The sequence below is a fragment of the Capricornis sumatraensis genome, chromosome 1 (assembly GCF_032405125.1).
Source record: "Capricornis sumatraensis isolate serow.1 chromosome 1, serow.2, whole genome shotgun sequence".
Taxonomy (NCBI): Eukaryota; Metazoa; Chordata; class Mammalia; order Artiodactyla; family Bovidae; genus Capricornis; species Capricornis sumatraensis.
In genome coordinates, this window is record NC_091069.1 from 204,781,231 (window position 1) to 204,797,443 (window position 16,213).

The 16,213-nt window shown below is 38.0% G+C and overlaps 1 protein-coding gene across 1 annotated transcript in view; it reads right to left on the reverse strand.

Moving 5' to 3' along the window:
• Nucleotides 1-16,213, reverse strand: part of LOC138076618 (EGF-like and EMI domain-containing protein 1) — a 615,728-nt gene that overhangs the window by 99,408 nt on the left and 500,107 nt on the right. The window contains 1 exon segment of the mRNA XM_068968872.1: nucleotides 9,191-9,313. Coding sequence (XP_068824973.1) covers nucleotides 9,191-9,313 — 123 coding nt within the window.

Here is a 16,213-nt window from a genome sequence, read left to right on the forward strand (position 1 = left end):
CCTTAAACCTTGAATGTAACAACCTCTGTTTCCTTCCTGACATTCTCTCCTCTGTGGATTACAAGACACAACTCCCTCCCAGCTGCCTTCCATTTCTGTGATGACTCTATAAGCTCTTTCATATAAAGAAGGCTGAGTGCCCAAGAACTGATGCTCTTGAACTGTGGTGCTGGAGAAGACTCTTTGACCCTTAGACAACAAGATCAAACCAGTCAATCCTAAAGGAAATCAACCCTGAATATTCATTGGAAGGACGGATAGTGAAATTGAAGCTCCAATATTTTAGCCACCTGATGTCAGGAGCTGACTCATTGGAAAAGGCACTGATGATGGGAAAGATTGAGGGTAAGAAGAGAAGAAGTCAATAGAGGATGAGATGATTGGATGGCATCATTGACTCAGTAGACAAGTCTGAGCAAACTCCAAGAGACAGTGAAGGAGAGGGAAGCCTCACATGCTGCTGTTCATGGGGACACAACTTAGTGCCTGAACAATAATAGTCTTTTCCTTCCATATACCTCCAAAATTTTGAGCCAGGTTCTAAGTTGGGGCAGGATGGGATTAGCTTGAAATAACATCAGAGTGCTTTCCTACTCAGTGAAAGAGCAAAGCAGACAGTTTTGAGAGTTATTAATAATACCAAAAGTTCTAGATGGGAGTAAAAGCTGGGTGGGCTCTTAGCTGAAATTTTCTGTTTTCTCTTCAAAATGAAAGGAATGCATACCTTAGAGATTTTGAAATCACTGGATTTTCTAAAAAACGCCTCTATGATTATTGTTGTAAGAAAATGCAAACCTGGTTTAAACCATGCAGCTCTTGTCAGTCACTAGAACGCTATCCCAGGTTACTAGATTTGGATTTAAATGTTACGCTCATATCTGGTATTTGCAAGCACTTAATCCTTTCACTTCTTTTAGATGGAGGCAGTCCTATTTTCTGTTTCCTGTCATTTTGCACTTTGGACCCTGTGAAAATGCATAAGCTGCCTAAAGCTTGCTGCCTCCAGTGCTTTTGGAAACAGGGAGATATAAATCTTCAACCCAGTGATAAATGAGAATATTTTACCATACAATGGAAATATAGTTTTGAATATTGCTTTAAAACTCCAAAATGCAAAAAAGAAAGAAAAGTGACACAGGGAGTTGTTGAAAGAATGGGGGTGGGGTGGAAGTGTGGTCCAAGAGGTAGAGGATATATGTATGCACATGGTTGACTTACTTCACTGTTTAGCAGACACTAACACAACATTGTAAAGCAATCATATACCAGTAAAAAAAAAAAAAAAAGAATCAATATATGTTTGCTAAAAAGCTAGCAACCAGGATGCCCAAAGGAAGCCATCTGATCAGCAAAGTAAGCTTATAATAATAACTATAGTGTCTGGCCCTTCATAATTTTATTTAGTCTGGTGGCTCACCTGGTAAAGAATCCACCTGCAATGTGGAAGACCTGGATTTGATCCCTGGGTCAGAAAGATGCCATGGAGAAGGGAACAACTAACCACTCCAGTATCCGGCCTGGACAGTTCCATGGACTGTATAGTCCATGGGATTGCAAAAAGTCAGACACGACTGAATGACTTTCACACAGCCAACTGCAAGTATAGAACTAATATCAATATCATGATCAAATTTTTACCGATTACTTGCTCTGTGTCAGGCCTTGCACTAAGGATTTTTCCTGTGTTGTAATTTTTCCTCATCAATCCCTACATGTGGAGAAGTGGAATAACTGAACAATTAAATGAAAGTCCAAAGTCACACATGTCTTCCTAAGTCTGAAGACTATAGAAAAACTGTAGAAAAGGAAAGATTTCTAAATGCATTCTTAAAATCCATTGAATTTGAGAAAAGGTTTTGAATTGGGTTGCCTCTGCTGCTGCTGCTAAGTCGCCTCAGTCGTGTCCGACTCTGTGCGACCCCATAGATGGCAGCCCACCAGGCTCCCCCATCCCTGGGATTTTCTAGGCAAGAACACTGGAGTGGGTTGCCAGAATTGGATTAATCATCAACAAAATGGATAAAAACTTGGAAAGTTCATGGTATTTTTTCAAGGCCACAGATGGGGACAAGGAGGGAAGAAGAGATGTGTTCCCTAAATTCAACTTTGGAGAATTAAATTTATTACCTAGCACACAAAAGTGATTAATACTGCGAGGGCGATGAATTTGATAATGACTGAGAGATGCCATCCACCTGACAAACTAAACAATTTTTTTAACCTGACATAGCCCTATTCAAGACATCAGCTGTCATATGAAATGAATTCTGTTTCTAATTTGTCTTCATAAATAATGCAATTAATTGAAAGGTAGTTACAATGAAAGTCTTTAACTTCTTTCATCTCCAATTTGAGGGCAATCTCTTTGCATTCCCTAAAAAGAATCTTCCACTCCTTTTATCAAATAAACCCTAGACATCATGGATCAGAACATTGAGATAAAAAACAAAAGAATCTATTATGTGAAGACCACCACATCTAATTGTGTTCTCAATCCTTTTCTAAGGTTGCTACTGCTTCTGCTAAGTCGCTTCAGTCGTGCCTGACTCTGAGACCCCATAGATGGCAGCCCACCAGGCTCTTCTGTCCATGGGATTCTCCAGGCAAGAATATTGGAGTGGGTTGCCATTTCCTTTTCCAAATGCATGCATGCATGCTAAGTCACTTCAGTCATGTTTGACTCTGTGCAACCCTATGGACAGCAGCCCACCATGCCCTCTGTCCATGGGATTCTCTAGGCAAGAATACTAAGGTTAGTATTATCTTAAAATATGAAACATAAAAATCCGATGAAAGAAAATTTATTCAAGCTCAAAATTTTACTCAGAATATCTGTTTAATCAAGCTTCCAGGCTGTACATCTATCCTCTGCGTGACGACACCTAACTTCTGTTTATTTAGAATTAAAATATGACCTCTGATTCTACTATGTTTCACATATCACAGCCTCCAGGTAACCTTACTTCTTCCTTTCCCCCAACTCATTTTGTGAGAACAAAAAGGAACCATTGAACAAAAAGAGTTCCTGACCATTTCCAGCAAGTGGAAATAAAGAATTTTTGTATTGAAGACTAAAATAATTAAAATGTTGTTTATCTGAGGTTTCTCTCTGCAGACACCAGTGATTCCATTTGCTTATGTGTGAGTACACATGTTAATAAACCCATGTGCTGAAAGCATGAAAGAGAGGTAAGAGAACTATGCAAGCATTAAAACTTTCAATCATTTAATTATTTCACCCCTCGGAGAAGGCTAATTTCAACAAATATAGCAGAAGAAGGACATGATTATGAATGGAGATTTGAGCTGAGCAGTTTTAACAAGGTTGTTACAAAAAAATAGAAAGACAAAGACTTTGTGAGGTACAACAAATTATAGACAAAATCTTACAAGTTACTTTAAATGCAAATTACACAGCTAAATACAAAAATTGGGGGTAATTAAATTATTTTGGTATCTAGCCCCTGGCTCCTAAAAAATATCCACTGGCGATAAAAGGAGTTTAGTCTACATTATCTGTACTTATTTTTAGTCATATCTACTAAAGTCTGCCTGTCAACAATGAGAAAATCTGCAAAGCTATCAAATGTAATATATTTTTTTGTCCAGGGTCCAAAAGCTAGAAATACTGCAAGTTTGAATTTTTTCCCCAGCAAGCAAATCCATCTGAGTAAAGTCCTTATATTTTTTTACATTTTTTTATGATAATAACCTGGAGGAGGAAACGGCAACCCACTCCAGTATTCTTGCTTAGAGAACTTGTGGACAGAGGAGTCTGGTGGGCTGCCAACTATGGGGTCGCACAGAGTCGGACATGATTGAAGCGACTTACCATGCATGCACTGGAGAAGGAAACGGCAACCCACTCCAGTATTCTTGCCTGGAGAATCCCAGGCACAGAGGAGCCTGGTGGGCTCTCTGGGTGTGTGTCTATGGGGTCACACAGAGTCGGACACAACTGAAGCGACTTAGCAGCAGCAGCATAATAATAGCTAACATTTAGACTTTTGTCTAAAGATGGAATTAAACGGAGATAGACTAGAGAAGGGGGAACAAAGGAGAAAAGAGAAGTACATTAGTCTGCTTGGGCTTCTGTAACAAAATACCCCAGCCTGGGTGGCCTAATTAATTTTCTCACAGTTTTGGAGGCTGGAAATTTCAAGGTCAAGGTTCTAGTATGGTTTGGTTTCTGGTAAGTGCTCTCTTCCTGGCTTCAGATGTCTGCATTCAGCCAGATCCTGGTATGGTGGGGAGCCCAGTCTCTCTGGTATCTCTTCTTATTCAAGCACCAATCCCATCATGAGATCTTCCACATGCATGAGCTCATCTAAACCTAATTATTTCCCAAAGGCTCTACCTCCAAACACCATCATGCTGAAACTTGGGGCTTTAAAACATGCATTTGAGGGACACAGTTCAGTCCATAGTGATGAAAGAAGATAATCAAAAGTCAGAATGAGGTAACAAGAATGTAAGTAGAGAGAAGCAGCAGTCAGAGGTGAAAATTGTGCTGTCAAGAAGTCAAGAGGAAGATTTAGAAAAATGAGTGGTTAACAGTGTCAGAGGCCATTGAAAAAGGCATGGAAAAGACTTCTGTGAAAGCTGATAATTAGAAGGTCATTAGTGTTTTCATTTGGTCTGAAGCCCAACTGCACACATATAAAACTATACGGTCTAATGTGTCATTCAGGCAACATTAAATTATATGGTATTAGAAGAAAAAGAAGGAATGCTTTTGGCTGGGGTCACCTGAGAAGGCTTAACAGGACAATTGACCTTGAACATGGAACTTGGTAAGTAGAGTTCTGACAGGTGGAGACTTGGGGGGTAGAGTCTAGGTTGAGGAGGTAAGGTGTGGAAGCGGAAAAGGGCATAACTTATTTGCAGAACTGAGAGTAGTCAGGTTTATTGCAGCATATGAATGAAATATAAGAGAGAAGTGATAAATTTGTACTTACAGGGTGATAATATAAGGTGGATTTCTTTCATCAATCGCTGTCATGAAAATACATTATTTTAACCCTGAGCTCCACTAAAATAGAATGTAAGAATTTCATTTCATAGTACTTTTATGGTTTTTCTTAGTCTTTAAAAATATTTATCAGAAATTATTTTAAGGCATTTGATAAAAAGTGAAGTTAGCCAGATTTTTCTGAAAATTAATTTCCTTTATTTTCAAAGTAAAATTTACTTGATTTCTTTGGATCTCTGATCTTTTATCTCTAAGGTAGACTAGGCTGGATTAGTCCTTGAATTCCTCCAAAATAAGATTCTATGATATAGAAAACAGTATTTTCCAAAAAGGACCAGAATATAATTATTGCTGTTTTTAAGAACATTTAAGTTAAACTGGATATAAAATTCTCATTTTACATTTTTATTAAACTGGATATAAAATTCCACAGAATCCCATGGATTTTAACAAATAAAGGTTAACAGATACTTTGTAAGAAGTTAGGAATTTGGGGAACTCCATAAAATTAAAATGCTTTGGAGATGCAGTAACTTTGTCCAACCTCTACACTTATCACATGAGGAATACGGGATGAAGGGAGATTAAGTGACTTGCTAAAGGACACACGACAACTTGGAGTCGACTGTGCCACTGTTTCTAGCTCATAGATGAGAATCAATGGTGGACTAATATGAATATTCCTGTTTCTCAGGTGGTTGCTAAATCTAGTTTCTATTTTTTAAGCTGTTGGTTTCCAAGTAAAGGGAAATTTAAAAGTATATGCATTATTTGGTAATAGCTGTGTTAATGTAGAATACTGATAGCAAAGCAAATCTGAATGCAAATACTGATAGCAAAGACAAAATTTTATTTTAACTGCTTTCCTATGCTGGGTCTGGACCCTTCATCAACCAGGTGTAACTGTGCTGCCCAAGGTCACGGACCTAGACCTCTGGTCCAGAATTCCATTATAAAGGAAGTTATAAGGAGAAGCGGTCATTGACAAGCTTTGCCTCACATTGACAGAGTTGTGTGACTGGATCATTATATAACAGTATCATGGAATCCTCTTACATATACACCTTTTAAAGAACCACCATCTTAAGGCAAAAGGATATGGGAGATATTCCGAAGCATTATAGATGTCTTTAAAAATCTGATGAAAATAAGAAGTCCTTACCACCAGAAAAATGACATGCACTCCAAAAATTTGCAAACAAATTCAGGTACTCAAACTGAGGGTCACTGAGGCCAAGATTCCAGTTTTACCGGGATCATATTTTATCAGCAGTCCAGGCTGTACTACATGGGGAGCCAAGTGGCCTGTACACTGTAGCTGGATATTATGGACCCCCTCTCTTAACACCACTTTGTATAACTTTTTCTGGCAGAGGCTGACCACTAACTGCTGGCCATATGTCACCACAAGTGCACAGTCCTTGGAGACAGCATGTTTTCTTGAAATGAAGTCATCTTAAACTCTGTAAGGGTTTGGAGTACAAGAAGTTTGCTGTAGCTGTAATTAAGAGAAAGTGCAAAAAACACCAGAGGCTCAAAAATTCACACTAACCTAAGCCTCTGACTGATGGGCAGAACAGGGCAAAGGAAGAGAAAGAAGGTAAGGAGGAGGGAAGAAATGACACCTAATTTCAAGACTCTAAGTAGTGGAATCATAAAATTCTATAACTTCACCTTCTCCTCTGTGACTCTGCCACAGGTCATGATTAATATCTGTCTACACAATATCCTGGTAAGCATCAGCTACCATTCTCAGTTCCCTGCCAGGTAAAAAAATCCCAAAGGGGATGTGAGCCAGTTGGATTTTCTTGTGTTTTAAAATATTTGACCCTTCCTACAATATTACTCAAAATAGGAACCAATGTAAGACTCAGTTCTCTATAGAACATTCTTTCTTTCAAAACAAATAAGCAAACAAACAGTTCTTATCCTCCAGGTCACAGAATGAGTATTTATCTACAAACTGCTTAAATTCTACTTGAGTTCGTTTTAACAAGACTGCTGTAGTTGTGTCAACTGAGATTTTTAGGACCACTCTTTGAAACCAAAATTTCAATATACTCATAGGAGAGAGACATGAAAATATCCATAAAGGTCACTTCCTGGGCTCTCAATCCAGTCCTTCTGTAGAATGATATCCAACGGGTGAAAAGCTTTAAAATGGTGCAGTCATGAAATCCATACTTCTTGTTAACTTAGTTTCTAATTTGTACACTGCATTGAAATTCTGCATAAAAGAGGATCAGTCTGTGTCACTTCAGTCACATCAAACTCTGTGTGACCCCAGGGACTGTAGCCCACCAGCTCCTCTGTCCATGGAATTCTCCAGGCAAGAATACTGGAGTGGGTTGCCTTCCTCCAGAGATGAGGACTACCATCTTGCCATAGTATCCATGTATTTGTACAATAGAAATTGGCTTTTAAGGAATAGAAACAGAAAAGATAAACCATAATATTCTTATCCAAGTCTACTTTTGACCTGATTTCACTGAAACGAAAATTGAAAACTTCCAGAGCAATGATGGTGAGGAACAAGGAAAGAGCTTAATAATTTTATTAAGAAAAAGATAATAAATACTCACTCCAGGGTTCTTGCCTGGAGAATCCTAGGGACAGGGGAGCCTGGTGGGCTGCTGTCTATGGGGTCACACAGAGTCAGACACGACTGAAGCGACTTAGCAGCAGCAGATAATAACTGCTAGAGTTTAGAAAATCAATTATACCTGAAAAAGTACTTTAGTTGGGTACTAGAGTGTTCATTTTGCTTTTATTGCAAAAATCAGATATCATAGATGTATATAATGCATTACTTTGCAAAGTATTTTTATATAAGACACAAAAACTCACCAAGTCAACCTTTACCAATAAATGCCATATCTGCTTGTTTTGGTAATCCTGTTCCAAAACATTTTGTGCCTGAGAGAAGTTAGAGCGGCAGTTTAAAGATGCAATAGCCAACGTCCTTACAGGTTGGGGCTGGAGATGGAGATGGGAAAGGGATTCCTATTGCAACAAGCAGTCAAGTTGCAAAAAAGAAGGGAGTAGTTCAGGGACTAACTAAATATACAAGAGCTGCTGTCCCACTAGGGTGCTTGCTGTAGACACAGTTACCACGATCCTGAGTTCCCTGGCTACTATGATATGGCTTCTATCTGCAAGTTCACTCAACTTTGGAAAAGTCTTTTTTTGCTCCCCAAACCTCTATTCTCTCATATCAAAATCAGATCTATGACTAGGATATCTTTACCTGTTTCCTCTGGCTCTCTCTCATTTCCTATAAGATATGCTACAAAAAAGAGAGAGTATATACTATGAAGTTAGGCAAAACTGGCTGTTTTCTCTTTGAAACATCATAATTATAGAATATCCATAAAATGCTAATAATTTTGAGTAAATGGGCAAGCTAACAAGCCCTATACCAATTAAACCAGGAATTAAATGTTATTGTATAACATGTTACTCTTTCAATGTAATAGATATTTTTTAAAGGGACCTGGAGATGAAATCAAAATGTGCTTGCTCATCATTCGGTGAAAAAACACTTCAATTAAAAAACATTTATAAATCATACAGGAAGCACTGTGTTTTAAAAGTTATTTTTTTTCCTGTGTACAAAGTCATTTTAGCGAATTTATAAAATTCAAAAACATACCAAGACTTAATAATTCTACCACCCCAAACTGATATCTAAGAACATTCTGCTATACAATAAGTATATAGTAACCTCAGATTTAATGTGTGTAGTTTTAACTATTCTTGAGCAACCATAAGCTCCTTGGTGTATAATCTGTTATAACTTTTGCTATTATAATCACAAGTCCAATTCTGAATCTGGTTTGAAATGAGTGAGCATTGCAGCTAGTGACTGTTATAGCCTCCTCTCTTCATTGAAAGTCTGTGCTGAACTGGTATATAAACAACAACTAACAAATTTATACTTTACTACATGTGGCAGAAAAGATGCCCTATGGAAATAGCCACACGTTTGGAAATCCGAGTTTTGCTTGTGAATGTTAATTTCTCTATTTCCTTCCCCATCTTTTTAGTATTTTAATAGCAAGATATCTTTTCTTTTTATTCTAAGAGAGAGAATTGTACTTGAACACTGTCAGCTTCTATAGGTATTTTTACAATAGAAAGACCTTTTCTTTCTGCCCCTACAAGAGCAGGTCGATTTTCATTGAAAACGACTTCAAGCTGGTTCTAATATTTACTCACTTATGCAGGTGCGTTCATCAGCATGGAGTCTGTATCCCGTATCACATTCACAGTGGAAGGTGCCCAGAGTGTTAATACAGCGCTGCTGGCAGCCTCCATTCACCACCGCACATTCATCGACATCTAGAGGAGGAAGACAGATGGCCAAGATTACAATGTCATTCCAATGTCAGCTTCATAGAAGTGGTACAATATTTGTTTGATACACAGTATGTGTTTTATTGCGCAAAGGCACCATCTCTGTTGCCACAAATCTTTGCCTGTTTGATCCATTTTACTCCACAGTATAAACAAGAAAATGTAGACAGAAACTTTATTGAGCTTTTTAAAGCCTAGCCGCGATGAGCATAGGGACTGTTTCACAATTTTCTATTCTTCACATCCTGATTAATTAGACAGATCCGAGATATAGATATGTCCTTAGGGAAGGAAACCTGGAGGGGAGAATTACAATGAGCTACTTACTCTATCTGGAGCAGCACAGGCAAGTAGATAAACACATATTATTGGTCTGATGCTGCTGAAAAGAGTCAGTAATAAAGTTAAGACCTTGACTCTCCTTCTTATGTGCTACGGTGGACATTAGGGCAGAGTGAGATAAATTCATATAAAACCATGGTTTGGAGTTCTTAAAAACACATCAATATATTTGCTCCATTGACTCAGCTTCTTCCTTATCACTCAAGGTTTCATTTTCTGAAATACTTAGTATGCTTATGCATGAAGTGATATTAATTTAGAATAAATAGAAACAGGTCAAGACTCATGGTCACCGATGTATTTGGATCAGTCAAATTCATGATAAATGAAGATAGTGTTTGTCTTCCTTTGGAAAGGAACATCGATTTCAGAACCTATATTTTCTTGTATCCTATACAGTCAGTACTTACATATCTAAAATCACAAGAAGACAACCACAAACATAGGTCAAGTTTTTCAGATAATCAGTGAAATAAGATCTTCTAAATTTTCCTGTTTGGGGAATCTATTTTGTGACGTGTTAAAGTAAAAATCAGGCTGTGGTCAAGATTGAGTATGTGTGTGTCTCATGCAGATAATGTCCCTGAGTCCCCTGCCCGAACTTCCTTTCCAGCAAAGAATGTGGAGTATGAATATGCTTCACTAAAATATGTAATCATAATAGATAATTAGCTTTACATTGAGTGAGACTTAATTCCACAGGGCAAGACCTTTATTCAAGACATCAATATTGGGAAAGAATACTATTGCAGTGTCTTATCATAGGACCTTGAAATCCTCATGGATATTTTGTACTGTGGTAAAAATTAGGGCATTTGTACTGAGGAAAGAAAAAGAATTTCCTTCTGCTTGCCATTTTATGTGAAAAGAAAAATGTAAATCATAAAATGAGTCCCACATTTAAAAATTACTAGTTTACTGTATTTTCCTTCTAAAATTAGCTATGCTGGATTAATTTCTGATATTTTTTAAAGGAATCTTATTTTAGAGATAAGAACTATGGACTTTTCATAGTATTAGAATTGTTATTAAATTTTGAGTCTGTGATCATCAAAACACTAAGTTTTCCCATATGAACCAACATCAAATCAGAATTTTCCATTTGTTACTCATACTTTGTGCAGGGCTTTAATATTTATGCTAGCTAAATTTTTATTCTTTCTAGCTTTAGGGAATTATTCCGCAAGGTTGAGATATAATTCTGAATCTCAGTTCTGTCAGCCGCTGAATCAGATCTCCTTCCCAGGTCTTTGATTTTAAACATACAAATAAAACTCTTAATTCTCAAGAGTCATATGTTTTTCCAGTATAATGATCAACACTTCAGCACTTGCAATCATCAAAAATTTTCATAATATATCATATATATATAGATATATAGATACAGATGCATGTGTGTGTGTGTGTGTGTATGTGTGTGCACTCAGTAGTATCCAGCTTTTTGAGACTTCATGGGTTGTAGCCTGCCAGGCTCCTCTGTCCATGGGATTCTCCAGGCAAGAAAACTGAAGTCAGTTGCTATTTCCTTCTCCACATACATAAGCATTATAAATTAAAATGTCTTAAAAAGTGTGCACAGATAAAATGATGACTGCTGAGGGAAGGAAGGCATGTAGATTGGGTGGGGTACAGGATAAGTGTGTTGGACAAGAAAGTTTATCCACATTTTAAATGTTCTGTTTTGTTTTGTTTTGTTTCACAAGAAAGGTGTTAAGGTATTATGTGCAAATTAAAAAGGAATTTTAAAGAAAGAAGCATAATAAGACCACCTCCCTTCCTGCTTAAGCTTCAATAATTTTCTGACCAAAGAAACCAAGTAAGTGTACAATTGAAAAAAAAAAAAACAACACTGGGCTCACTCCAAAGATTAGAGTGGACATTGATTTTAAGGATGAGTTCTCTTTTAATATGTTTTAGTGTGTTCCTATTCTGAATCTGCCCCCAGAACTATAATTAAAGTGCCATAATATATTAAAATATACATAACACTCAAAGAAAAGCAAATCAAACTTCCTCTGGACATTGGGTCAGAGAGCCTTGGGAAAAATATCTTAGTGTCAAAGCATATTAGCCTGTTAACCTTGCCTCTCTGAGACTCAGGTTTCTCATCTGTAAGATGTAAGAACAATGACTACCATAAGTTTGAATAGGAAAAAGGAGTCCAGAATGGCGGTGGCTAAAAAAACAAGGAAGGGAAAAGCCAGCAAAAATGGAACAAAGAAAAGTCCGAGGACTGGAGTGAGGACCTCAGGTAGAACAAATAGCATTCCTGGCTAGCCCAGTTTACATAGGGCAGGCCCGGGGGAGGAAAAAACATATAAAAAGAGGAGCCAAAGGGCCAGGGGTCTCTCTCTCTCTCCCACGCACATGCTCACTCTCTCTCTCTCTCCTCTTCGCATCTTTTGCGTCGACATGTCCTCAAGCCTCTGCTAAGTCTAAGCCACTTCAGTCGTGTCCGACTCTGTGCGACCCCATAGACGACAGCCCACCAGGCTCCCGCGTCCCTGGGATTCTCCAGGCAAGAACATTGGAGTGGGTTGCCATTTCCTTCTCCAAGAACAAAAGTTCAGTTCAGTTCAGTTCAGTCGCTCAGTCGTATCCCCCCCTAAATATTGCTCAACAACACTATATTTTAATAGTTACACTGTTGCAGGGAGGAAGCCAATCCTGACTCCATGTAGAAAATGGTTTCTTTGACTTGCTTCTGTTTGATCACACTTAATGATCACACTTAATGGCTTGGCTGGAGGACCCTGGCCCTGTGCTGTGCTTGCCTATAAACTAAAGTGCCTTCGATGTATTTTCCTTTATTTTCTAAATAAAACTGATCTGTCCGAGAACTGTAACACAGACTGTCTGAGAGCTGTGACGCACCAAAGGCTTTAATGTCCGTCACTTCAAATTTTTGTTGTGACGAGACAGAACCGAAGAGATTACACTCCCCTGACACTATGGTTTATGTTTTTCTTTCTTATTCATATATATGATTTTGGAATAGATTACTCATACTTGAGACTGTATGTAGGAATCAGTCAATTGTATTCCACTAACTTGAAGCAACAAGACAAAACCATAAAGTGAAGGACTTCCCTGATGGTCCAGTGGCTAAGACTCTGTGTTCTCCATGCAGGAGCCCAGAGAACTAGATCCCACATGCCACAAATAAGAGTTCATATGCTCCAACTAAAGATCCCACATGCTCCAATGAAGACTGAAGACCCCTTGTGCAACAACTAAGAACTGGCACAGATAAATAAAATATTTTTAAGAATCCATAAAATGAGAGCACATGATAGAGGTCCTGAGCAACATGGAAATTCAGGGAAGGGAAAATGCATTTGGGTGGCAGTGATAAGGGGATGCTTGAGATATAAACTGAAAATTGAGTTCATGGAGGAAAGGATGAGCAATACCTGAAGAATTCCATGGACAGAGGAGCCTCACAGGCTACAGTCTATGGAATTGCAAAGAGTTGGACACACAATCCTAAGTTACAACTGTTTAAACATGCTGCAGCTGCTGCTGCTGCTGCTAAGTCGCTTCAGTCGTGTCCGACTCTGTGCGACCCCATAGACGGCAGCCCACCAGGCTTCCCTGTCCCTGGGATTCTCCAGGCAAGAACACTGGAGTGGGTTGCCAACATGCAGTGTCTGAGATTTAGTATTCAGACTTGTCAGGTTGGAGAAGAAGGTTGGCAAAAGAAAGTAAAGTAAAAAAACAAATCTAAAATCTTCTTTTAATTGATTGAGATAGCAACATGTTCCTTTTCTTGATTTGCAATACAATACACTTGTGGGCAGGTGGAGACATAATAGGCTGTGTTCACACAGTAGCTAAGCAAACTTATTAAAAGTTAAAAAAATCAATCATTTATAAACTGGTACCAACTGCAGAGTAATTGGTTTGACTTTCTTACTTTTTGTCCTTTCAGAATACACTGAATTTACAGATTGCTTGGGCATTGTGTGACCTACAGTTTGCAAATCTGGCAGGGCATTAGAATAATCTGGTGAGCATTTAGAACTATCCATGCCTTGGTCTTGCCTCTAAAAAATCTAATTTAACTGGTCCGGGGTAAGACTTGAGAGTCAAACATTTTGGATAAAATCAGCTATAAGGATACATTGTACAACACAGGGAATATAACCTATATTTCATAATAACTATAAATGGAGTATTATTTTTGAAAGTTGTGAATATTAAATATCTGCTGTGGTCATGTATGGCTGTGAGAGTTGAACTGTGAAGAAGGCTGAGCGCTGAAGAATTGATGCTTTTGAACTGTGGTGTTGGAGAAGACTCTTGAGAGTCCCTTGGACTGCAAGGAGATCCAACCAGTCCATTCTGAAGGAGATCAACCCTGGGATTTCTTTGGAAGGAATGATGCTAAAGCTGAAACTCCAGTACTTTGGCCACCTCATGCGAAGAGTTGACTCATTGGAAAAGACTCTGATGCTGGGAGGGATTGGGGGCAGGAGGAGAAGGGGCCGACAGAGGATGAGATGGCTGGATGGCATCACGGACCCGATGGACGTGAGTCTGAGTGAACTCCGGGAGATGGTGATGAACAGGGAGGCCTAGTGTGCTGCGATTCATGGTGTCGCAAAGAGTCAGACACGACTGAGCGACTGAACTGAACTGAACTTACATAATATTGCATATCAACTAAACTTCAGTATAAAAGATTGTAAACAATAGACTACAGCAAATGTTTAATAAAAGTTACTTATTAAAAAAAAAAAAAGCACCTTTAGTGATTCTTATGTGGAGCCAGAGTTGAGATCCCCTGATGTTGTTTCTGCTTTAGTTGCCTAGTGATCTTGTTAGGATGCAAAGAGCCAAGGGGCTGGATTTTAGCATTTTTAATAGATCCAAGTCTATTCTAAAGCTGCTGGTCTGGGGACCACACTCTGAGTAATGAGTCTGCAGACAGTCCTCTGTTCAACTGTAAATGTCATATGGATCATAGATGTCATGATTTGACTCAACTTCTTAGCTGCTTGACTAAAGCATACCAATTCAGTTTAAAGAGACACATCAATACTCCAACCAAGTGTGTATATACACTACACAAATGTATACATATATATTGTTGTTGTTTAGTTGCTAAGTCGTGTCTGACTTTTTGTGACCCCATAAACTGTAGCCTGCCAGGCTCCTCTGTCCATGGGATTCTCCAGGCAAGAATATGGAGTAGGTTGCCATTTCCTCCTCCAGGGGATCTTCCTGACCCAGGGTTTGAACCCATGTCTCTTGCATCTCCTGCATTACACACAGATTCTTGACCACTGAGCCACCAGGGAAGCCTTATATACATACACACATACATTAAATTATATGCTGAAATCATCTGAAAATAAACCACTAATATTTCCCACAATATTCTCTCAGTAATAGTTGATAGCTTTAAGAAAACTTTAGTATTATCTGTTATGAGGAATGACTTTCTTCTGTAAAACATGAGGGATATTTTAGTTCTTTTCTGATGAAGTACCTCTGATATAGAATAAAACTGGGCTAAATTGCCAAGATATTAGACACTCATGCTGAAGCTGTCACAAGTGATTTTCTTTTCTATCAAGATTCTGCCCAACAGAGTTAAAAACTAGGAATGTCAATATTACATTAAAATGTTATTATCAAGTATACTTCATGTGAAGAAACCATTTCTCCAAAATTTCTCTCAGTTATATCTTCATGTTAGATGCTTACAGAAAGCCCTGCCCTTAGAATTGGAGCTCCAGGACACTGCTGGGAATAATGATAAAATGATTAGAATTTTTTCAGCATTATCACTGAGATATGGACCAAGGATGATGATTTTTATACTGTAAAAAATGTCAAAAAGAATCAACTATGTCTGCTATTTTTCCTTTTTAGTGTCCTTTCTCTTAATACTTCTGCTGTATTTATCCCCCAAATTATTTCCCCAGATGGTCACAGAATATAATAGCTTAAAATAATTCACATCATTATCCAATGTATTTTGCACATAAAAGCCCCCTGAAACAACAATGATCCATTTTTTTCCTAAACAATTCAGGATTATTTCATATTGTTTTTTTAGAGTGTGCAGCCAGAGTAAGATAAATTATTCTTCCATTTGCTTTTTAATGTACTGTTCTCAGGAATCTTTTGATTGGAAATAAGTATTCCTGGGTTGCTTTATATTAAAGATTGCATTATAGAAGTGTTAGGTGTGGAGGGAATATTAAAGGATGTGTTGAAGACTCCACTAGATTTTACATGTGGCTTTATTTTCACTCTGTTTTACTATTCTACTTTTGCTGATATGCAATACTGCTGACTTTTCACTTGTATTTTAATTCTATAATTCCTAATCGAATTAACTCCTTAAGGTCAAGGATCCTGTTATATTAAGCATATTCTGGCATAGAGTTTATACTCCATAAATGATAAGTGAATGAATAAATGTGTGGTTTGAGAGCCCTTCACATCATTTAGTCTTCGTATTCACTCATATTCATTAATGGATTTTCTTAGGAATGGGCTCTGTTCCACTTGCCTTCTCTTTACCCTTGT